The following is a 26480-nucleotide window of genomic DNA, read 5'->3' as shown; positions in this document are numbered from 1 at the left end:
AATTATATTCCTAACTGATTGGTTTTTTTTTAGCCTTTAAATCATTCAATTCAATTTATTAAATTACAACACAATTTTTACTTCATTCAAAATATTTTATATAAAGTTGGTATGAAAATTTTTATAGGTTTTTGAATTTTGAGACCCTAAATGCAGTACTTAAATGGAGAAGCTTAGAGTTACCGAAATTATCCAATAAATTGTTATATTTATTGGAATATAGCAATCAATTTTGGTCTTTTTTCTTATAATGTTCTTAACATACACACCAATTCAAATTTAGAATGCAATTGTTTAAATCAATTAAATATGCTAGGTTTTATTCCCCTTTTTTTCATTTTCCCAAAATTTTAAAATAAATTGCCAGAAATTCTTTACAGTAAGGCAATCGTGCAGTGAAGCAATCGTACGAGTAGAAAGTGGTCGTCACATGATTCATGTTGAAGATAGTAAGCAACTGTGAAATTCTAAAAAACACACCTCAAAATTTCTTTTCTTTTTTTTTTTTTTATCTAAAGTGTTGTTTTAGATTAAGACGACTTGAATATTAAATTCGCTTCTGCTTAAATGCGACAATTTTTCACTCATATTTTAGAACAAACTATGAAGGATTAGACTATAAAGACATCAAATACTCTTAATCTCGAAGTGGATTTATTTAAATTAGAATGAAACTCAACTAATCTTCTTTTAATTTAGTTTATTAAATTGTAACAGGATTTTTACTTTATTCAAAATATTTCATTTTCAGGGGAGCCTTTCTTAGGCAGTTATATTCAATTAATTTTTCCAAAATTGCATTGTATCACTTCATTGATTATTGATAGTATAACTCCTTTAACTGGCGCTGAGGAAATGTTAGTTTTTTTTTTTTTTTTAGAATTCAAAGTTTCAAAAAAATAATTTAATAAATTAATAAAAACAAAAGAATAATTCGATAAAATAATTTAATAAATTGCCGGTAAAGTGATCATATTACCATAATAATTCACTATCTTTCTTATTCATTCATGCTTGATCGATTTCAGAGAACTAATCTACAAGATATGTGAAAATGATTCAGTATGGTATTTACTACATTATAGTAATAGTGGTGGCAATTTCACACTTCATTCTCCTATTTATGCAACAGTTTTTGCAGTGGTAGCTCATAAGCCTATCAGTATTGTTGACGTTGACACACAACCATGCGGGCAAACCGACTTGCAAAGAGCTTATATGACGTTAATTTTTTATATCAATTCAACACATCAACTGTCGATTAATTTTGAGATTAAGCGCCAATTATATTTGAGGATAGGAATTTGGTATGACGAAAGATTCAGAATTAATTTAGAATCAGAATGAGAATTCATTTTTAAAACTATAAATTTTAGAAAAACTTACAACAAATGTATGTCTTTGAACGGAAGAAAACTGCATAAACAAAGAAAACATCGTAATCAACGATTTTTGGTGCTGGAGAAACGCAGGAGAATGAGACGAAGTATTAATTTCGAGAAGGTCCTTGAATTCACCCCGAAAAATTCACCTTATCGTATTTCAAAAAACGTTACTGTCCACGCTGAACAAATTCTCAAAATACATGCTGGAACAGATATTACTTTTTCTCAAAATACTGGCATCATTGCGCACGGTAAGATTGTTATTAATTCTTCATTTCTCGAAGTTCTTCCTTACTTGGTGAAACTAATACTTGTGACACAAATAATTAATGACCTCAGGTGTTTTGCAAATCGCTGGTACCAAATATGACCCTGTTATATTGCATGAAATGAATGGTACTTGGAATGGCTTATGCATTACATTTGCTAATGGTGAGTAATTTATTTTGCGCAGCAAAAAAGAACATACAAAAGTTTAAAAAGAACATCCAAAAACAAGCCAAATTTTTAACTTTTTTAAACTTTACCACGTTACTTCTAGAATTTCAGAATTAAATGATTTGATACTGAAATGAAAAATGTAATCTGATTTTCAGCAGATGTAGCGGAACAATCACGCCTAACTTACTTAAGCGTTTCTGGAAGCAAGTTTGGGATTCGTATCGAATCATCCCTATTACCACAGATAGAAAACATTATTAGTAATAATAATGATAACGGACTTACAATCTTGGCCTACAATGACAATAATAATTTTAGTGACGTAAGTGTGGTTTTTTACATTGTTTTAATCTTTCATTTCTAATTTCAAATATGATAGCTTAAGTTCAAGTCGAAAAATATTTCGTGTATTCATTAAGCTTCATTAAATCTGACTTCAATTTCATCAGATTTCATGAACAATCTTTTCTCATAACTTTTTAAAAAAACAACCATGCTTAAGAAACAAAAAAAAATAACTACAAAAACTTTAGTTTCATTAATTTTATTTACCCTTTTTATTCATTTTTAAGGCGAAGTTTTACGGTTCTTTCTCAAAAATTTATGAAGCACTATTCATTTAATGTTTATTGTTTCAGAAAATAATCAATCATACATTGAAAAAAGTCACGGCTATAAATAATCGTGAAAACGGTGTATCAGTAAAAATTACGAAACAAGAATCGGTAGACTAATTGATTTATTAACAATTAATTAAGCTAATGTCAGTAATCAAAGAGGATATTGAATTAAGTATGATTATTTTAGCTGTGCCATAATTTGCAGTTAAGTCGTTATATAGTCATAAAATTATGTGACATTTTACAGGGTCATTTTGTCCTAGAAGAGATAGTCTCAGAGTCAAATCAAATAAATGGTCTTTTGCTAGAAGGAACCCTTCATGTCACTGTTATATCAAGTCAATTTTTTTCTAACAACGAAAATGGCATCTCAACATACTTAGCAAATGGGTCAACATTAGAAGTGTATGATTCTTTTTTTGGCTCTAATGGTCAGCATGGTTTACAAATACAGAACGGACAACAAGTTCAAGTTAAATGCTTTTCCACCACTTTCAAGGCTCACAATTCTGGGTATGATTTTCTATTGGGCAATTGCCGTTGGTGAAGTAATAATGGTGGGATTGCTTTTCGAGATGTTACTGATAACAATTTGCATTTGCTGAATGGAAATTGGATGCGGAATTTTTTTAAATACCAGACTAACCATGGCTTCATCTTCATTACAGGGAAGCTATTTTGGTTAAAAATATTAGTGGTGCTAATTTCCTATTAGGCGATTGCCGTTGGCGGAGTAATAATGGTGGGATTGTTTTTCGAGATGTTACTGATAGCAATTTGCATTTGTTGAATGGAAATTGGATGTGGAATCGAGGAGCATCCATAATTGCTGATAAAATCAAAGGAAAAACGAATATTTTGATTGAAAATAACAAATTTCGACAAAATGTGTTCCACTCTAATACTACACTTAATTCGGTTATCGAATTAGGAATGAATGAAAATGACAAAGGTTTGCATTTTACATTTTTACATTCTCCAGAATTTTCATTAGAGCATTCCATCTATCAAAATAATTCGAGTTAGTAATAAAAACTTCTTACTTTCAAGTCTATGAGGACGATTAAAAAAATTGTTGATCAGTCTTCCTTGCATCAATTTCAGATGCTCGCATTCAAATAAATGATAATCGGTTTTTACGGAACGCTATGGAAATCATTTTATTAATCGGTCGAACTGAACCAAGAAACACGCCAACAAATGCTGAAATTATTATTGCAAAAAATTCATTTCTGGAAAATTTGGCTTTGAATGCAGTATATCTGGCGGCAAATTATGTCAACATTTCCTATAATACTTTTCATAATTCTAAGGTGAATGTAAAAATGTAAAAAAGTTCAAGAAATTTTTTTGATTTTTTGTGAATTAAATGAAATATAGCTATAAACTTAGTACTCTAATTCTCATAATTACTTTCCTTATCACTACTGTTGTGACTGATTAGATAATTTTTTGATTAATTCTGAAGATTTTTGTATTAAATTCTGATTGCGAAAACTTTTTAGGCTCGTTGTGAACTACATTCTGGACTAAAACTATCAATAGGGACATCCATCAATGCCATCAATAATTACTGGGGCACAGCTAATCAAGGAGAAGTCATTTTTCAGTTCTAATTTTATGGGAAATTAATGTAATGTGAATTTATTAGGCTTTTGGCGTCTTCTTCAAAATTCCACCTTCTTTCATTCGATATTTATTCCTGTACATGGAAGTAATCTAATAATAGCTTTTAGCAAGTATTATTACTATTACCAGGTGATGAGTCGAATTTGCGATAACAAAAGAGACAAATCATTAATCCCTGTGATTGCGACGCCATTCCTGAGTGTTGAATTTGAAAAATTACCGATGATTGGCATTGAGCGATCAGGAAATCCTTCTTCTTTGAAAGCGTATGCTACTTTTTGCAAAATCAATTTTCCACCTGCATTATCCATTGTCATATTGTCACATACGAGTGATATATATGATAATCAGAAGCAAATTTTTAAAACAATAACTTCTACTGCAAAGAAATCATTCGAAACTCAATTTTTCAATTGGTCAGAGAAATTTAGATTTGCTACATCGCTGATAATAGGAAAAGATGAAGTAGCAGTTTTTCATAAAGGATCTGCGTTACATTTTAAACCGAATCATGGAATCATCGTTTTTGGTTTGTCATTCTTAAATTAAATTAAGCTACAGAATTACTTTTACATCGGATAATATGTTGGCAAGAAGTTAAGAAAAGTTCAGTCATTCTAACGTATACTTAAATTAATGATGAAAATAGTCAGCATGAAATTTCAAACACAAAAAAGAATCAAAAAATAAATTTAGGTGTTCTACACTTGCTAGGCCAACAAGACCATCCAATTTTATTGAAAAGTTCTGGTCATGCACCATGGCTTGGAATTATTCTCAATCAGGGTACGCCCTTCTTCATTAAATATAGATATTTTATTTTTGGAATTTATTAGTTCAGTAAAAATATTCACTTGTAATTAAATATGTGATGCAAATTAAATTGTGCCTTACTGTACTTTTCTATGATTTGCATACTGCAAAAGTTTAAGTTAAGACGTAACTGATTAAAAATGAATTCTCAATAAAAATACCATATCAATACCATTACCAAAATACCGTTATTAATTATTATTATTGTAATTATACTATTTTTTCGATTCCAATCTCTCTTCTAGATTAAGTTAGATAGGCGGAAAAATCCAAAACATTATCAAGTCATAAGTAAGAAGTTCTTGCTTTGATTTCTAGGTGGCATTATCCATGCAAGCTATTGCATTTTGGAAAATGTAAAAGTTGGGTTGAACGTTAGTTCGTCAAATATATCAATTCAAAATATGCGAATCATACGACCGATCTTTACTGGTATTTTGATTACAACTACATACAATGGTACTTTTGATATGGGTGAATCAGTCATCCTGCAATCACGCGCAAATGGTATTCGGATCCTAAAACGTCAAATAAATGATACTCTTGCTATCAGGTATAACTTATACGCTAAGGTTACTAATTTTCAACTTGTATAGATTGGTTAATAAAAAGTTTGCGTCTGTGGAATTAAGGAATTACTTATATATATATATATATATATATATATATATATATATATATATATATATATATGAAATATATTTTGTTATTCAGATGTAAGATATTTTCGGATACAAAATTAATTTTGTTTTGCAAATAAAAATTGCAATCTTTTAAACAATTTTATTATTAAAATTCTTCAATCTTTTTGTTTTTTAGTAGCGCAAAATTATGTGTTTCAGAAATGTTCAAATAATAGATTGTGCAGAAGCGGGAATAGATTTCGTGGATCCAGCTGGCAAAATAATACTGCAAAATATTGTGGTTGGTATATTTTATTGTTGAAATATAAATGAGTTTTTAAACCACTAAACGAAAGAAAAGATTGGAAAATTGTTTGAGAATTTTTAGAAACAAAATTTAAAAAGAAAATCAAATTACAGTTGGAAAATAGTGGTTCGTTCGGGATTATTATTGTTCAGAGGGAACAGAATGGACTGGATTCGATTGTTCTCAACAATCTAACAGTCCAAAAACAGGAACGGGGCAGTGGCGGTATTTTACTCAATATGAAATCCTATTATTCGCTTTGTCTAAATACTTCAAATTTTGCTTCGATTATGCTTCCATCTGTTATTATAGTTTCAAAGGTTAGCTGGCTATCATTTATAATTAAATGGTAAAAATATAAGTACCATTCGTCATTTTTACAAAGCGATTCTTTATTTTAGTGTCCATTAAGTGGAAAAAAGCAGAGGGTACCAACGATATTTATTGAAAAAAATCATTTCTCGAAGAATGACAATTTAGCAATGCGTATAACGTTGGAAGGTTGTGAGAATACGAAAATACCTCGAAATACTTTCATTAGAAACAATGGAAATGGACGAAAAGGAACGCTAGCCATTTACGTATCGCCAATGGTACAATTTCGTTTCTACTTTCTGATCTTTACTTGAATCATTCATATCATTTCTTCTTATACCTTCAATTCGATTTCATGTATAGAAGAATATACAACCTGGCCCAGCAGTCAATATTTCGCAGAATATATTTGTGGAAAACAAAGGTGAATGGTCATTGCTTGCTTCGGCAACAAATATGAACCGATTCAATGGTACCATCCAGAATAATCGTTTCAGCGGGAATCAAAATTCTGGTGACTCGCTAATCGTTACCACTTCTCACTTTCACGTGAGTGGTAACGAATTCGAGAACATGGTCAGCAAACATGCAAACAAAGAAGTAAGTTATAGCGTCGATACTAGAAATGTAACCACCTTCATGTCATATCTGTCATTAAGAACTCAAAAATATGTATCTGTAAGTGAGGTAATTCAAAGAATGAGTCAATAAGTGATTTGTATTTGAGTTGTGCATAACTTTACAACATCAATATGACTTATGGAATGTTTTGTAATGCTTTAATAACAAACAGTTTACAGAGATGAAAGTTTAAGCGCTTTTGACTCATATAATTTGTTGTTGTTCCAGTAATTGCTGGACAAAATTTTATTACATAATGGCCGCTATAAAGTAAAAAACAAATAATTGATCAAGGTGAGGGTGGAATAGAAATCAAGAATGAAAATTTAGCTTTTAACGCCCAAGTTTTTATGCAGAACTTTTTTTTTTATGCAAAAAAGTTTTTATGCATGCTCTGCGAGCCCTTAATTTTGTTTCCAACCGGGAAGTAGTGAACCAATAGTGAAAGCAGGAAGTTGTTCCTAATGTATACAAACTTTTGCTTTCGTAAACATACACTTGGATTATATAAAAGATATTGTGCCGTATTATTCCTGATATATATCAATTTTTTCGGGATTTTTCTGATATATATATATATATATATATATATATATATATATATATAGATATATATTTTTTTTCGGGATTTTTCTGATATATATATATATCAATAGAATGAATCAAAAGGATTCACTTATTCAACTGTAACGATTTTTTTTCTTTGGTCTTCAATTTGTGTCACCAATATTGTTGAAGCAATCTTTTTTAAGATAATAAATACTGATTGGAACTACTGGAAAGATGTTGATATGTTTACAGCAAAGAAGACGTTTTGGAGCTGAAAGGTTAGAATTCTTTAGGTTGTATCATACTGGTCCTAATTACAATAAATATTTGAAATTCTAGGGAGTCAATTAATGATCTTAAGTTCTACCTCATATGATTTTTTCTCAACCGATCAACTTTCTTCTGAATTATGTAAATAACATTTTTTTTTTGAATTAGAAAAAAAGTCTCTCAATACAGGTCAAACACAAATCAATTCAATTGGCCGAAAACGAGCTGCTCAAGATTGTTTGTCTGTTTCAAATTGCTCTCATAATGGACAATGTATCGGTAAGTAGCGATTATCATTGTTGACACAGTGATAACTGTTTACTAATTGATATAAGACTTGAAATTGTGGGCTTTTTAGTTTACAAATTTCTAGGGAAACCTTCTCATATTTTAGGTCTAAATGTTTGCCGCTGTAATGTTGGTTATACAGGGCCTGATTGTGCGAAAATATCGTGTTCAGCCTTAAAAAACTGCTCAAGGAATGGTTATTGTATAGCACCAAATGTTTGCCAGTGCTTCGATGGCTTTCAACGTCAAGATTGTTCGGAGCCCACCTGTCATTTGGTGAATAATTGTACTGGGCATGGTACCTGTGTATCACTTAATGAATGTGATTGTGAACCAATGTTTGAGGGTTGGTATCTTTCCAGGTCTGAAAGGCTCAGACATTATAATGCTGTTCCTTGTCTATTGAATTCATAGTTCAAATAGTCTCAGGAAAAAACAGGAGCGCTAAATCAAAAATGAGATCCATCAATTGAGATGGCTATTCTGACATATACGATAATGAAAATGATTCCATTAGTTAGTTAATTTTAATGCATTTAAAATATCAGTGATGTACTTTCTATGAATTCCGGAAACTATTACTACCAAAGGAAGCAAGTAATATTTCAAGTTCTAATTTGCCGATAAATAATTCATTTTTAATATTATGTCTTTTTAATGAATGAAACTCAAAAATTTTCAGGTGTTGACTGCAGCAAACAAATATGGAACTGTTCAAGCATAAATTGCAACAATCATGGCTTATGCATCGACAATGCATGCGTTTGTGAAAGCGGTTGGGCGGGACCGTTTTGCTCAAGTGCACTATGTGACCAGTTAAATAACTGCTCCGGTTCCGGCACGTGTGTTCGGCCTCAGATGTGCGAATGTTTTCATGGATTTACTGGTGATGATTGCTCGATTTGTGAGGGTCCAATTTGCGATCTCTGTGATGCCAAATGTATTCACGGACGTTGCAACTTGAATACGAGGTTTATCACTTTCTCTTAATTTCTAATTTTTTTTTTCTAATAGTTTGTCTTCTTAATATCATACTGCAATATGAAGTTAACGTATGTTCAAACTTTATCCTTTGTATACTAGATCTGCATTAATAATAATTCACTAACACTTAAAACTTGCAATTGATGAGTTCATTTCTGGAAATGAAATTCTCCAATTTACTTCCATGGGATGATTGCTGGGAAACTTACGGCATTCAGGTCAAAAAGCTGCTTACTTTAAGAAAGTTCACTGGTGAAAAACAATTTAGTTAATTTATTTGATATTGAGAGCAAAGAAGCTAATAGGAAAAAGTTTTTTGAAATTAGAAGTTAAGCTAAAAGAACCTCAGTAAAAGTAGCAAAAAGTGCAGTGAAACATAAGCAAATATTAAAAATGAATTCGAAAAATTACATCACCATTCTGCATTAACGTACCAAACGTGGATGACATATAAACAAAACAATAAAGGTTATTGTTTTATTTTCATGTTGCCGACTTTTTGATGGATGAAATACATGAAAAAGTTGTCCTATCTTCAATTTTATTCACTAATTTGTTGAATATTCGAAAATTCTAACAGTCATTTAGAACTTGTATATGTCGTAGTGGATGGGCTGGTCCAAACTGTGAAATTTGTGCTACTGATAAATGTGACGTTATGCCAGCTGTATTGTATGTTTTACCAACAGCTGCTGGAATTCATCAGAAGGGAGAAAATATTTTAGTTTATGGCAATGATTTACCTTTGTAAGTTTTTAAGAAATATATAAAGTGACGAGTGAATTTATAATCATAAAGTGGATATTTTTTCTTTTTTTTTTTGCATAAAACTGATACACCAATATAAGCTTCTTTTACGCTTCAAGAAATATGACTTGCTTACGGTAAAATTAAATTACTGAATAATTTTTATCATTTAAACATTGAAATCTTCTTGAAATAACCGGAAAATTCGTAGTCGTTATGCCTTCTTGCAATCATTTTAATATCAACGTTGTAGCTAATGGAAAATTTCATTATCAAATAAATGATAGATCAGATTGAGCAAGGATTATAATTGTTGTGAAACAGGATCTGATTCATACAGACTATAGAACCGAATAGAAAATGCTTCGCAGAAAAGATTGATCAATTTTTATTTTATTGAAATGAAGATTATCGTTCATCTAAGTTACTGGACAAATCAGAAAGTTTGAGGAAGTAGATCTGGAAGAGCGGAGAAAGCGCATTGTGTTCGAAGCGGTTCTCACCAATTCAACCATTACTTTCTTTGGTCTGTAGAATAGGAGTGATTTACAATAAAGGTGCATGATTACTATGAGTAAAAAACTGCCCCAGTCAAATGATCTTTACTCTTTATACAGTAAGAGTTAGATTTTAACATTGTATCAGTTGCTCATAAGAATGAATATCAAAATAGAAAATTAGATGAAACAAAGAGCTGACAACCTGTTAACAGAGTAAAGAATAAAAAACTGCCGAACATGTCGACAATAAAATTGGGAGCAATTTTCAAACGTAAGCAATGCAAATATTCTTTGTTAACAAACTGTAAAATTCCAGACTCTGCAGATAAATATTGGATAACGTATTTCTAATTGCAACATTTATCTAAGAATTAGTCAAATCTCTAATCTTATAGATTCAATAAAAATTTATTTCGATACATTCAGTTTTTAAAAACGACAACATTTCCAGTGTACCATCGAGGCGTTACACGTGCTTATATGGTAGCATAGCATCCGATGGTTTTTATGTCTCGTCATCGTTAGTACGCTGCACAATTCCAGATCTAGCTTTACCAGGCCGCTATCTGTTCAATATCATTCCATATGGATCCGACAAAGTGGTCCCTTTTCTTGACAAGCGCCTGGTGCATGTTAATTTAATTTCATTTAAAATTTGGCCAAATTTAATCTATTGGTAACAGTGTTTAATGCAGTGGTGAGAAGTAGTACATTAATAGCATTAAAATAACATTTGCTTACTTCTGGCTGAGTTAAGATTTGGGCAGAATATTTTTATTGACAGATCCACTTCACTTTATACAATGAATGCAATCAAGCAGAGTGCAAAGGTTACTGTATAGGAGCAATTTGTGTATGTCCGACAGGTCGCGATGGCACATTTTGTGAGCAGGTGATCATTTTACATTGCAGCTTAAACTTTAATAAATTCTCCGAGTTAGGTCTCTAAAAAGTGCTTTCATAAATCCTCTCTAAGTACTTCACTGTAGCATTGTCCAAGTTGTAGTTAAATATTGAGTTTTATTAAAACTCGATATCTCATCTTGAAGAGTTAGAAGGCTTCTGTAGGAGACAAAAAACTTGGATTTTTTGGCTATAGCGAAGAATACAACAAAAATATTTTCTGGAACTTTTGTTGCTGACGTGCAATCAATTACACTAATCTAATTCATTAGAATGTAGGAAAAGCTTCTTCTATAAGCTATTTTTTAGACCAAAGTTCTACCAAAGTTGGATCGTGAGATTTTGAGTAATGAAAAATTAATACAAGCTGTAGAAGGTGAACCTTACACTGTCAAAATTCCTATTCAGGTTTGCTGATATTTTTAAAAGAAGTTTAAAAGAAATAAATATAGTTTATGCCAGATTTAATATTTAGTCAGCAAATTAGAGATCATTTGTCCATATGATTTCTCTCTTTACTCATTATTGTGAATTTCATACTGCAAAGTTCACAAAACTCATTCATTTATTTTAAAATCGAATCACATTAACTTATTTATTATACTGCGAGAATTGCGTATGAAAATATTTTTCTTGACTTCTAATTACTGAAGCTTTAATGAGCTAATTGTTAGAGCAAATTGCTAATATATTTTTTCTTTGTATCTTTTTTCTATAACATTTAAAATTTCAATTAATATTAATTAAATACAGTAAATAACTATTTGTTATAGCAAGAAAATACGATATTCAACGTTGAAACAGATGCGAAAGGAATGATAATTTATCCAAATGGCATGGTATTTTGGGCACAGCCAATCGGACGTGTCCAACCATATACTATAAATGTTACCACTGCTTCACTTACCGGTGGAAGTGCAATTAGTTGGAATTTAACTGTTAAACCGACATATTTCCCAGTGATTACTAAAGTAGAAAGTTCTGACGATTCAAATATGAAAGTGATTAAGGGGATTGTTAATTATAATGAAAAAGTAAGTTCCTATTTCAAATGTTAATTATCACAGCAAAATAGTGGAAGAATAACATTAAATATTACCTAAATATTCCTAAAGCAAGCATAAATATATGCTTTAAGTTAATAATGTAATTATTTCTAAATTGAGAAAAGTTTGTCCAATTAATTACTTGTACTTCGTGACATTTTCTACAGTGCTTTAAGAAGCCATTACAGCTTATCGGTGAGGTTCCGGTAGAAATGCTGGTTTACCAGAATGGCGAGATGGTAGGAAATGCTTTAACAACAAGTAGAGCCGATGGTCACTTTAACTTTGATTACTATCCATTCGATGAAACAATTTCGACATCTGTGGTATGTTGAAATATCAACTGGGCAAAATGTATTCAGCAATAGAAAATAGGTCGACTAGTCCATCGTCGGAGGAAATAATCTTGGAATTATGGACTAATTTCAAAATCTTGTATGTATTAGCTACTATTAGTATCACATACTTCATTTACTTAATGATTGATTTCAGGTTGTAGTGCATCCTGGCGCAGCAAGACCTACTATCACTACATCATCCAATAATGTAACGTGGGCTGCATATAAATTTGATATTAAGTATGCTCCTAAAATAAAAATGAAACCGGGCGCACAGATTGATGAAGAATATCAGATAAAAAATAAAGGTGGAGAAGCACTTCTAAACTGTCACTTCGAATTAATCGTACCGCGTGATAAAATACAAATTACGAAATACGAAAAGGTTTAGATCTTACTATGTTTTTTAAAACTAAGTTTAGAACAGAAATGCTTAAGTGATTCCGACAGATTACTACAAGTTTTTCTTCGTAGAATATTATTCATTACTTCTTTTTTTGAAATTTCCTTTAATATTTTCCGATACTTGCAAATTTTTAGGTAACAAAAGGTATAACAGTTGGCGAATCAAAGTCAATCAGAGTTACATTTGTTGCTGGTAATACTCTCGATAACACTACTCTTATCCTTCAATTCAAGTGTATTAATACTCCCAAGAAACTTGTCAGGTCTGAAAATAAGGCATAATTTAATTCAATGAGCCTATAATCAATTTGATTTGTTTTTTAAGATTAACATTTGGAATTGATTTGGTAAATGTACAGTTTAAGAAGTATCAGGCATGTTTTTTGAAATCTCTTAGACTTTAATTTAGGCAACAAATAGAAGTTGACCGAAAAAGATCGATATTTGTATCATATCCACCGGAGATACTTATTTCCATCCCAACACGAATGTCGCCTAAGATTATTACGGTTTCCTTGTTTATTCATTAATTTTGTAGGAAAAGTGCAGAAGAAGAAATCTGTTCCCTTCTGTTCCAATTCCCAAATTTATTTACTTTTCATTCATTATGTTATTGCATTTAATCAGTTAATTGCTTCCTTAAGTATTTCAGTAACTCACTTAGTTTCACGTCAGGTTAATATCATAAATAAAGAAGGCTATCGATTTGTTGCTGCACCACGAATTTCCATTCGACCTGATCAAAGTCCTCTATTTTTGGTATCTACCAAACCACCGTTGCAAAATATCACAGAATTCAATAATCCAGAATCAGTACTTGTACTCTTCCTCAGCTATCGACCGCTACCAAGTGGAGTTCTAAATTGGACAACAGCTGGTGACCTGATTTTATTGGACGGAAATAAGGTGCTGTTGAATTGCAATAAAAACTGCAAATTTATGGTTTTGTTTGAATAGAAGTGTAAAATAATTATGAACATACCAATCAATTTTACCCCCCCTCCCCCTGTCAATACACTTCCAAATTTTTCATTAACAACAGCGGCATCATCAAAGAATATTGCTTGAGCTGTGAAGATAGCTTATATAGATCATTTTAATAATAGCAAAATCTTCTATGTTAGCATGCTTAAATTATTCTCTTCATGCATCAAACATCTTTTACAGCAACTATTTACGATAGAATATCGTAACTATGCTACTTCGGACTTATTCGATTTTCAAATAACAGTAATGGATGAAATGAGCGCGTTAGATCCGACTCACATTGTTAATGATGCGGAGATAATACTCCGGAATGATGTACTTGGCTATGATGATAAGAGGCAGACAAAACCTGATGGTAATTGAAAATCATTGAATTTCCAAAAATATATAAATCAGAGAAGGAATTGGTTCAGATTTCTTGGTAAAAAACAATAGGACAAAAATTTTTTAACTTTTATAGTATTTCCTACTCTCTGCATACTCATGTTCCTTTTTGATAGCAATCATATGGTCACATTCATTTACTTGAGATTGGTTCATATTTTCTTGCAGAACCTGCTGTGTTTTTCTCGATTATTGAAGGAACATATCAGCTTACGGTTAAATCTCCATCTCATGTATCAGTCACCTTGATAGTTCAGGTGTGCTTTGTCCAAGTCTGAAGTCTTGTTACAGAATGCAAAAATGCTTCATGCATCAAGCTAAAAATTTCAAATTTTTTGATTTATCTAACAATTTTACTTAGTTGATAACAATGTGAAAATTCAATTTTAGCCATCATTTATCAATTCCTCATTAGCAGTATTTGTTCCAATTATTTCACCTTATTATCCAGTTGTTGAAGATGGAAAATTATTGGTGGAAGAACTTGATGAACAACAAAAGGTAAACTCAAACTTAATCTTTTAAAAGTTTCCCTTTTCAATGGCATGTTGAATTCCTGTTTTGTTCATTTCAATACATGCATATATTATTTTCTTTAGCAACTAATTCTTATATACTAATTTGAGTACCTTATACTCATAATAATTTACGATCATGGCTGTTGAAATATTTTGGTGGGATGAAAGTGATTCTCTTTTTACATCAGTTTTTTCAGGTGCCGTTTCCTAAACTTCATTTCATACCATCTGCAATACTGCCACCTATAAATGGTACAAAAGAAGTGAAATTGTTGATAAGAAGTGATTTGGATGGTCCAAGTGATAATATCGCTGTTTTGCCTTCTGTTGAAATTCATGAAGAATATGTTCCTTTTACTTTTGCAACGGTTAGTTAATTTTTGTGCTTGAAAATCTGTAAAAAAGAGAGTACGGAACGAAAATGAATGAATTTTACAGGATGATCTCAGGAATGGATTAGGACGGGGTGACGGTTACTATATAAAGTGCAGGCTATCACGTGTGTTAAATCAGGCAAGGGAAACAGCTCCATGTACTGTTTTTGCTTTACAAATTCCATATATTTATATGGTATCAGCTTCGATATCAAATTATGCACGGAATGTCATGATATTGGCTGATAACAGGCATAAGCAAGATGATAAAGTTCATCTCTGCGAAGGTAATTTTGAATTTTTCAATTTCATAACTTGACTGACAATTGGTTCAAGACTACTTGCTTTTTAAACTTTTAAAACTTCCTTCCCTTTCCAAAATTCTATTGTACAAATTTTTTGTTTTCATCAGAATGTTGATAAATACACCTCTTACAGTTGAAATCGCTGCGGTAATTATTTTGATAATCACCGATAAATAACTTTTTATACCTTTTCAGTTGGTCTTCAAAGTGCAATCAAAGAAGTGTCTGTTTGGACTAAAAGTACTATTTACTGCAATTGCGCAATAAAGATGAAGAAGCGCTGTCATAAACAATACATTTCTGCATCAACTTGCGGTAGTGCTTGGAAATATATTCCGAATGATACAGTATCGCTGCAAACGACAGCAATGTTCATTGTACTGATTGCGGAATGTCATACGGCTGGGGTCGATTTTCATAAAATCAGACAATTTCTTGCGTAATTTTTGCAATAATTTTCAATTAGAATAATTTGAAAGATTGAATTTTGAAAACGAGTTGAGAAGTTAATTGAATTTTTAAATTATTTTTTTCTTGAAATCTCTAAGTTTATAAAAATTAAGTCTATTACAGACAGTTGCTTCAAAAGAAAATTCTTAATTTTGACATTGAATTAATTCGTACAGATGTGTTTCTTTACTCGACAATCATTGTCTGATATCACAGCAGCGATCTTTCACTAAAAATAAATCTTTATGGGAAAGTGAACAACGAACGCAGTTCTTTGACCAGGTAATTGAGTTTTAAGCAGTTAGTATGATATTCTCGACAATTCATGAACAATTGTATTATTTCAGTCAATTTGTTGTTATCTATTTAATTTAATATCAATCTCCATCTCAATGTAATCATATAAGTTTCTTTTATAGAAAAAATTAAATGCCTGTTTGATTAAATAATCTGAACTGAGCAGACTAATATTCTTTTTTCATTTTTCCTAATTTCTTATTATTCCCAATTTTCATCTTTGAATCCCAAAATTTTCAAGATTTCAGCCTGCCGTAGCCAACAAACAGACCGATGAGATATTGCAGAAATATTTTCCGATGCTGAAAATATTAGCATCACAGACTGTAGATGTAATTGCCTTGTACAAGGACTTTTTTGAACGGCTTAATGTTAGTTTGCTTAATATTTCTATAATCGAAAAGTACTATCAATTTTTGGTGAGTAATTGTAATTTGATATATTCAAGAGAATCGCCGTGTATGACATATAATATGCTCTGTATGACCATGAAATCGGATCCATTTAATGTTTACAGATGCACTAGGAACCTATTGGTCATGCTTTCCTTTATTATTAGCTCATTTTCTTCTGGATAAAAATAAAATTAGGGACATGTAGGAAGTGGACACTTTCTGCTAGGGCTGATTCCATTCCTCTCATTTCATACTTCAATTTTGATTTCTTCATTCCTTTCTCTTCTTGTTTTACTTCTAGCTGTTGCCCGTCACTAATTCCAATAAAAAATGCTTATGAGCGATATCTTGTTATATCACAAGAAGCTGCACTTTCATTCATAAAATTTAATTTCAAGATGTAACGAAAGAAGGAAATTTATGATTTCAGAATTTTTTTTGTAGCAAAGTTATTTCAGGTCTTACTACCATTTAAGTTTTTCGAAGAAATTAATAATATACAGTGGTTCGATAACTTTTTTGAGAGCATATCAGATTTATCGGAAGGTGGGCTAGCAATTACTGGAACCGAATTCAAAAAATTAAAAGGTGAATTTTAATTCTGAATGGGATAATAAAATTAAATTAAATTGAGTAAGAGTATCTAACAGTTTCAAAGCACCAACATCATTGATTTTGATCATTTCAAGCGCTTGCTTCTTTTCTGAACTAAATTTGTTACTCTTCACTTTATTTAAGATGAAAAAGGAGGCTCAATTTTGGCCCTCCGTTGGAACTCTACAGTTACTGAATGGACTATAACACCGGATACTTCCTTGAAAGCAAACTTTTTGGGAATGAAATTTGCAGACACTCGAGAACTGATTATTAGCTCGGATCGATTGAAAACACTCGCAAGACAGGTACATCTCCTTGAGGGGATCCTTAAAAAAACTTTTTGAATGGGAAAGGTGAAAAATTGAAAATAATGGAGCAATAATAAAAAAAATACAAAAGATTAAATGATTTCTAGTACGGTGCTGCTAATCCATTCACTTTGCTTCACGATTACATGAGAAAGTTACTGTCATGGCATTCGAAGAATATGTCTGATTCACAGCAAACTTTGACGCCTGGAAATAGTTATGACGACATTTGCGCCTGTGCTTACAGTTTGATAACGCCCGAAAAACCATATGAAAATAGTGAATTTCATATTAGATTAAAAGTGGCTAACAAAAAGGTTTGAAATTAAATATATGCAATCTAAAACAATGATATTTGAACTAATTTTTCATTAATGTAAAAGTATCCTCATAACAATGTGTTTGATGTGCTGTACAACTCAGGAAATTCTTCATTAAGTGTTTGGGTGTTCTTAGCAATTAGCAGCAATTAGTTGTAGAACACATCTTCAATAAACACAAATGACCGGAATTTGCAAATAATTTTTCTTTCAGAACGAACCGCTAGAATCGATCAAAGTAACATTAGAAATGATTCAAAGTGATACTGACACAGTATCAAGTGATGATACAACGCCCATACAATTTCGGATTAGACTAGTTATGTTAGATGGAATTGGTAGCATTGATCGTGCTTCGAAACTGTCACCAAATACATCATTTGTCGCAAACTGGAACTTGAAGCCGGTCAAAAATGTGCGACTGATTCGTGAAGTTGAATATCAGGTATGCTATTAATATTGATTAGATAAAAATAATCGGGCATCAAGCAAAAAAAATATCATAAAAATATCATAAAAGGAGGATGGAAAACTTTTTGATTCATAAACTTTCCGAAATAAGCTCATCAAAATATTTCAGTTATGGGTTGTAAAGTAATATATCAAAAGCTCTTTAATTATTGCTCGGGTTAATACTTATTATTATACACATGGTTATTCTTGAAGTTAAACCTGGAGTTTTTCATTTATCAAGTTTCATTATTTATCTAGTTACTGCAACATTTCCATTCGGTACTAGCATTTTTGTAAGAATCTAATTTCAAAAAATTCATATCATTTTTAGCAGAAGAACTTTAACTAACTTAGTTTTAGGCAATTTTGATTTTAAAATTTACTCAAAATGGTCGCAGAAGCGTGCAACGAATAGCAACACAGACTGTTGTACTTCAACCTCGACCATCGCTGAAAATCTATTACTTCATCTCAAACTCAGCACTTTCGGAAAATACGAAAAACTCAAATGTTTCTCTGCCCACATTTAACATGATGATAGCTTTTATGAACACGGGGTATGTTATGTTTTAGTTGTGCTTTGGAATGGCTTACGTTGCATGCAAGTTGTTCTGCACATTGCGGTATTGCAGTATGAACTATCTACTTTCATCAATCATTTCATCTTCTTCCCACACTTTACTTTGGTTGAGAATCAGGCAATCAAAAAAGAATTGAAATTTTTAACAACTGCCAAATTATTTAAATATCTAATAGCTAGATTATGTGAATGAAATCAGTCTATGTCTAATAGATGTGAAAAAAAAAAAAAAAACCATTAGCTTTGATTCAGGAGGTACTTGAGACACGGAAGTTATGAGAATTAAACATACGTCCGAGCGATCAAAATAAATTACAATTTAAAAATAATGAAGAATTCATAATTTTTCACAATTCCAGTTATTCGAATCTCAAGAACATCAAAGTGGAAGAAATCCGAATATCGGTATTGTCGGAAGATAATGTGGAAAATTTTATACCTTATCAAATTAGTGGCGTTATCAATGGTAATGGCATTGAAGACAGAATTCTTTCCGACTTGCATTTCATAATTCCAAATATTGAGTCCGGGAAAACTGTTAATGCTATGTACAATATTTCGACTAATTTCGAACAGGCAATTTTAATTCATTAATAATTCCCAATAAATTGAATGTTATAACATTTGGTTTTTGATAATTTATAAAGTAAATAACACATTTATCAGTTCTGATTTGAGCTGGATATTTCCGATGTTATGATAGATTCATTTTTATTATATCATATTGTTAAAAAATTTTAATATTGAAATATTAAAAAGAATGCTTTATAAAGTCATATTTGAATTGTTTGTAGAAAAGAGTAATTCGTGACTTCAAAATGACGACTTCGATGAATGGAGAACTTATTAAACTTGAAGATACTCAAACATTTACTATCCAACAGTTTATTTCATCAACCAAATTTCTGGTTTCACCTCATACAAATCCAGCTTTATTGTTTTATTACGATGTGCAAAAGGCGGTAATGCGTACCACTGCGCCTTTAATCTTTATTAGAGTGATTTTTTTTTCTTGATTTTAGAAATGACTTACTATTCTTTCATCAAATGTTTTAACTTCAAGTTGTTTTGAAAGGAATAAGTAATTATTCTTGAAATATATCTCTTTCGAATGCAATTTTTCTAATATCAACAAATATTCAAGTCATTTCGTGTCAAAAAAGAGAATTTCAGGTGGAAGAAAAAAGTGGTAACAGTGATGGGAAGCCGTTTCGGCAACAGATTGCATCATTTCGACTCAGTGAATCACAGCAACAACTTACATCATTCTACGGACGAATTCCATATCCAACTGATTTAGAACACGACTTCGAAGTATTGCGACTAAATCAAATCGGTAAAAATGGTGCGCTAAGGCTAGTCGACCCGCGACACGTTTGGACTTCAAATACTGATCCGGTAAATCATTTTCTCAATAATGGTTCCATTGCACAGCCTCAGTGATTTATGTTAGCTATATGTAAATGAGTGAGAGAAATTTGATATTAAATATGAAAAATGAAACTGAAATATATCATAAAGAGTGGAATTAAATATATCTCGATTTTTTATAATCTTGAAATCAAATATCTCCGCTATTTACTTCATTTTATCAAAACCTTTAATGCATAGTTTTGACCTGAAATCAAATGCTTTTGTATTTTGTTTTATATAGTATTTTGTTTTATATATTGTTTTATATATTGTATTTTGTTTTATATATATTGTTTTATATTGTCTAGGTTGTCAGTTGCTGAATATAGCTATGCTGAATCGCGTAAGGACCATATCTTTTATTTGTTTGAACATTGCAACATATCATCGACAAAATAAAAGCATAAATAGAAGAATACCACTTCATACACATTTCGAAAAACAGTAACACAAGTCAGAAAGGATAAGATATAAGAAAATAATTCACGATAGCAGGAAATTTAACAAAATATATAAATGTTTTAGGAATTTGTCCATTTTATTGATGATAATCCATCAGCAACATCTGAATCCATCGAGTACGAAATTATTTATGGTAATGCGGAGCTATTTCTTCGTCCGCATTTCGAATTTCCTATTTACAATGTTCCACTTGTAACTGAAAATTGGCCACATGTTGGCGACGAGATCGCCCGCATTCAGGCTATTTCTCCAAGTCAATCATCTATTCGTTACGAACTTTATTCAAATTCCGGTGAAATGGATGATTATTTCAGCATAAACCCAAAAACTGGTACGATTTACTTTATATATATATTAATTAAACAAATTGGAATGATTATGTAAATGCTTGAATGAGTAGTTGAAGACACTACTCCCATTCAATTTTACTTGTTTTGAGGATCTTGACTCATTCCTTCTCAATCTGGTCTTAAATTAAATTAAAATCTAGAATGGTGGCTGATACTAAAATGTTTTGAATAGCAAGACTTAAAACTTATAATATTTTCAGGTGTTATAAACTTAATGAAAGAAATTCTACCTGCAGAAATAGAAAATAGTTATTGTTCCACTGTTCGTGCAACTGATGATCATGGGCGTTCTGAGACAACCGCATTGACCATTGGATTAGATGGTTTTGTCAGGGAATGTCATAAAATCGACAACTTTAATGGGCTTCAACCCCTCACATACATTCCTACTCAATCTCATCCCTCAAAACCTGTCACAGCAATCAGTGTAACTAAGAATGATACTTCAGAAATACCAAAATCACATGTTACAGCTCCTTCACTCTCATCAACTTTATCTTCAACAACAGCGAAAATCGATCAAGAAGCAAATGGTAGATATCGAGTAATGTCTTTAGTAACAAGGAGACACGGATATACGAAATTGATAGCCACACAATCAGTTTCTGATCTTAATCACAAATCTGCCTTAACTTTAAATTTAAATTTGAACAGTCATTTGCAACTCTCCTCAACTGCTGCTTCTGTCTCCAGAACAAACTCCGAATCATATTCAAGTGTTTTTCTTGGTACAACAACTACCAGTGGTGTTACTACAGAACGAGATCTAAATGATGCTTTTTTCTCTACTGGATTTGGCACTAATGAAATGGTATATACAACTGATGGAACCATCAACAATGTTAGCTTCTCCACAGGTAAGCCATATGAGACACACGTAACTGGAGGTGCTAAGGGAATTACATTATTGTCCCATAAAGAAATGCATGGCGGATCCGATAGAACCAGTAGAGGAGAAATTACATGGAGTGATAGCTTTAGTTCTGGAAGTGGAGATGCGAAGATTTTTAACGAACGAAAAAATAAACTGCGATATAGTACCAATTGATGTTTCCAGTACGACCACAACTAATCCATATAGGCAGAACTAATCATACCTCTATTTTACCTGTTTCTTTTACATTTATTGGTGGTGATACAGCTCATAGCTCCAAAACTATCAAAGACTCTGATATCAGATTGCTTACTGAGAAAGACGTATAAGTGAAGTTTCTAAGGAAGTTCCAAAATTTCACCTCTTATTTTCAACTCAAGCACCAGCTAAAAAAAGTCTATTTCCCGTGGCTGTACTGGTACATACAACATTAGTACCCAATCATTTAATCATGCAATATACAGAATCAACCTACAATTTCAGCACTACAAACATTATCTACTTTTATTCGCCTAATAGTAATCTAGAAGCAAAGCTATCTTCAGAAAATAATGGGAAAGCAACCATTACAGGTGTAACACGGAATGATGATTCGCATAACTATCAGTCTCAGATGGCGTCCTCCTACAAAAGCACTTATGCTACTACTACTCTACGAATTACAGAACCCTCGGGACAAGATAATAATGAAGAAGAAAAGCCGGATATTTTATATTCTACAACTGAAATTCCATCTTCTGGTGAAATATTTGTGGATTACGAGGACAAAGAAAATATCTCAGAGATGGCTTGTCGCCTGAAAGATGTACAACCTATTTGGAGTCTTATTTGTGATCTGAGCAAAACATCAAGTAGGAAGAGTATTAAAAACAAAAAATTAGAATGATTTTTGCAAATAAATAAAGAAATTTGCAGTATCAAAACTTATTTGTTTTAATAAGAGATTCTCTGAAAATTTACTTATTTCTGCCCTTGTTGTGCCTTTAAATGCTTTAAATAAATACTAAATACTAATGCTGTTATTGTCATTGATGTATTTTTCTTCGCATTAAAAAGCTTAGGTTTTTAACAATAAAAATGTCAAACAAGAGAAAAAATTAATGCAGAAAGTAACGATATTTCTTCAGTATCTAATGGAGTTAAGCAAGATTATCTTTAATTATAAGTACGGAAAAAAGATGACTGTCCCATACCTTATAGATGTTAAAGGGTTTAAAAAACTAATAAAGTAGAGGTGTGACAATACATGGATTTTACTTAAGTACGTAGATAATTGTAAATAACAGCAGTATATATTATATTTTATAATAAGTGTATTTTCTTGTTAGGAACATTATGCCCGGTAAATTTTTTGTCTCACTTTCCCGTACTCAAAACATAAAAGTTGGGCGTTCCTTGATAGTTCTTGGATCACTGCTAGAAAATTCAAATATACCTCAATATCCTTCTGTATTCTCAATGGTAGCCTAACTGTTTTCTTTAATGCTTACTGTTAATGCTTTAAGAACATGAAAGTAAAAATAATTCAGAAAATAAAATTCTTTTACTTTCAATCAGATTTAGTGGTGCCTTTGAGCATTATGTAAGCATTCATAATTCATCTTTACTTCAGCAATAAATTTAATTTGATATTATATCCATTTTTTAAAAATTTAAATATTTCATTTGACATCATTTTGGTAATTTAAACAATTAAAAAATATGTGGAATAAATTTTAAAAAATATAAATAATAAATGATAGACCACCAGTAATGCTTAATTATTCAAGGATGAATTTCAATTGACAGCTTACTCATGACAGCTTGCTATAATCTTTTCTGCACAAGCAATGTATTTTTTAATTAGGATAGTGGGTTTTATAAACATAAGCCACTAATAACTGTTTAATGACTTCGAACTTGTTTTTACTACAAAAATGATGTTTGATTGATTTTAGATTTATTAGACATATTTTTCTTTCAAGTAGCATATATTTATTTTTTTTAGATTTTACATTTACATTTTACATTTACAATAGATTTTACAAAGACTAGTGTCCTAATTTTAAGTGACAAAATGATAACCATTGATACTATTTAATTTCTCAGCCTATTTCAATTCATTTTTATTTAAAAAGTGAAACAAAGTTAGGATTTCATTCATTTTTTGTCACATATCCTCCGCAATGGAAATTTTTAAATCTCATACAAATTTTATTAATGAGTTGTTGAATCTAGTTGACAATGAACCTCTTAAAATATAAAATAAAGTAAGTAAATAATAAGCGTAGATGCAATTCGAATTTTCTTCCCTGTCTTTATGATCTTTTATGTCATATTCAGTTTCAAATTTGAAATTTTGATCTTAATTTTGAATTGTTAAATTCTACATGCTAATTCAGGCTTAGAATTTCATTTTAAATTATACATTTGAAAAAACATGCGACTAATTTTAATCAAAATAAGCGATTTACGTGACAACGAATAATAAGTGTTAAGCGCGCACCGATAAGTGCATTGAATAGAAAATTGATTTGATCATAAAGATAGACTGAATGTTTCATACTTCAGATTGGAATATTAATTCATAATTCTTTTGGCGTAAATTATAAGACAATCAAGAATGTGATTTGATTAGATATTGGTTTTTTATCAACAACTTTTCAATTAAAATGATAAAATGAAAAGACTAAGAGCACTTAAGATAGTTATAATCCATTCTTTAAAATTGTTTTTCGGTTGTGATTGTGGTAGGGAGGAATCAGAATTGATAGATTCAATCAAAACAATGTAAAAATGAATCTGATCAAAGTAAAAAGAGGAAGGTAAATTGAAAAAAAATTAAAGTGGTATCTAAATCAGTGATTTTGCTGATTGCAATTGTAGTAGTAAAATGAATCAATAAAACACTTTTTTGAATCTATAATCTTTTTCTTATGAGTGAATTTTTTTTTTGTTTTTTCAGATTCAATAAAATTAGGTCGATGAAATATGATATTACTAATTATAAGTTCACTAATAAACGAAAATTTGGTTGTGATAAAATTAATAATCTGTTTCATCCATTCATTATTACCATTACTCTGCTTAGGTTATATTTTGTTTTATTAATAAGTGGACTTTTTCAGTTTCTCTAAAAGCCATTATTAATGATTAGACTCGACACATTTGAGCGCTTATGCACTAGTAAAAGTGTTTTGTCCGATCAGTCTGAAGAATATAGTAAAATGTGTTCCAATTACTGATATTTTTATAATTAAAAGAAAGTATGTAAATAAATGTTATTTATGAAAAGATTATTATTAAAAAGTGATGTCATAAAGTAAATTATCTATTGCAAAGTATATTATTTTATGACAACATTTTATATGTAAAAAAATGTAAATTAATATTTTAAGTTTCCTAAACAAATTTTTTGACAGTTTAGTATCATTACGACCGGATCATTTTTTCCTTTCCTCTCTTCCTTTCCTGTTATCGAATAAATTAATGAAAGAAAAATTTAGTAATATCTAAAATAATAAATTACATCCAGTACACGTATGGAGCATATCCAACAAGGACGTTTGTAAAAACATGAGCATCGAAATGCTAATAAGTTACAAAATTATAATTCTCTAATATTTTTTCCCTTTTATTCAGAAAATGACTTTTAGTTGATATTATATTAATAAGTGATAACCTTCTTTCGTGCAAATAACATCCTTTTGATAATTATAGCAATAAATTTGTAATAACTTCTCTATGGAAAAATCCAATAATTGTTGCATATATTTTTTGAATCAAATTTAGAAAAGCAGTGGAAATAGCTTTAGTAATAAAATTTTACTTTTTCAAAGAAATTAAGTTGGGCAGTTTAGCCTTTGGGGCATGCGTTTCATAGAAGATTTAGCTTTCAACTTATTCGCAGTGAATGTTCATCGTTTTTTTCTTCGCTCTCCTCTTTTACTTCAAACTGAGCTGATATTTTACCTTTGAGCAGCTAATGATAAGCAGCAGAATAATAAGCATAAATATAATTAGCACCTTGCTAGTTCGGTGTTTGATGTTTAGGAATTTGTTAACACATTATGCCTTACCAGTAATTGCCCAAGGAGAAGAGAATAGATTTATGTAATGCGGTGATCAACAGCGCTCTCTTCTTTTCAGTCTTTTACGAGAGTTGGTTGTCCATGCTGTTTGCTAATGTTAACGAAGTCTATCTAGGCCTTTTTAGTTTTAGTTTTAAAGAGACAGGACAAAAAAGATGTTTAGAACAATGATAGTCACATGTCTTTCTTGACTACTTACTCCATTACTTACCCCTTACACTTACACATTCTTTTTATTTACCCAATACTGACTCTTCGTCCTTTAGGCTCTTCTAGATAATCATTTTTTTTTTTTTTCAAGTTGTAAGAGTCTGATAAATATGTTGAAGGTTGTGAGAGTACTAGGCAGACAAGCAAAATGGATTCACAGTTAGTGTGCTTGCGAGAAATATTGACGTCTGCAAGCTGGCCCCAAGATTTATCAGTTCAGGAAAAGTGCTAAAAACCTGACCATTCTTGGCTTTATCTAATATATTAAACCAGAATACTTTCACACTAAAAGACCTACCTAACACTTTTCTTATGCTAATGTCTCTTTTTATTTCATTCCGTTGATTTT

General features: G+C 30.9%; 2 protein-coding genes across 2 annotated transcripts; both read left to right on the top strand.

Moving 5' to 3' along the window:
* Window positions 1-1476: 1476 nt before the first annotated feature.
* Window positions 1477-4062, top strand: Bm5471 (Uncharacterized protein; the record flags this gene model as incomplete). The annotated part of the gene is made up of 8 exons (XM_043081767.1): window positions 1477-1636; window positions 1725-1817; window positions 1982-2148; window positions 2465-2551; window positions 2694-2959; window positions 3115-3398; window positions 3551-3759; window positions 3952-4062. 8 exons carry the CDS (start codon window positions 1477-1479, stop codon window positions 4060-4062), a joined length of 1377 nt encoding a protein of 458 aa, XP_042937701.1.
* A 145-nt stretch (window positions 4063-4207) lies between these two features.
* Window positions 4208-22737, top strand: Bm11962 (Uncharacterized protein; the record flags this gene model as incomplete). The annotated part of the gene is made up of 40 exons (XM_043081766.1): window positions 4208-4341; window positions 4507-4604; window positions 4772-4861; window positions 5207-5441; window positions 5731-5812; window positions 5932-6138; window positions 6220-6411; window positions 6497-6647; window positions 7763-7852; window positions 7968-8207; window positions 8544-8832; window positions 9434-9592; window positions 10544-10718; window positions 10877-10984; window positions 11305-11403; window positions 11769-12029; window positions 12230-12367; window positions 12534-12764; window positions 12920-13047; window positions 13194-13293; window positions 13460-13690; window positions 13952-14126; window positions 14324-14412; window positions 14546-14656; window positions 14871-15041; window positions 15112-15334; window positions 15548-15791; window positions 15979-16084; window positions 16348-16470; window positions 16953-17082; window positions 17233-17396; window positions 17507-17716; window positions 17934-18164; window positions 18533-18729; window positions 19112-19328; window positions 19547-19750; window positions 19926-20150; window positions 20691-20958; window positions 21178-21834; window positions 22424-22737. The coding sequence occupies 40 exons, from the start codon at window positions 4208-4210 to the stop codon at window positions 22735-22737; spliced, it is 7497 nt and encodes a 2498-aa protein (XP_042937700.1).
* Between the last annotated feature and the right edge of the window lie 3743 nt (window positions 22738-26480).

The sequence above is a fragment of the Brugia malayi genome, assembly GCF_000002995.4.
Source record: "Brugia malayi strain FR3 genome assembly, contig: Bm_v4_Chr4_scaffold_001, whole genome shotgun sequence".
Lineage (NCBI taxonomy): Eukaryota > Metazoa > Nematoda > Chromadorea > Rhabditida > Onchocercidae > Brugia > Brugia malayi.
The sequence above is the reverse complement of the archived record's forward strand: the minus strand, read 5'-3'. Positions and strand labels throughout refer to the sequence as shown.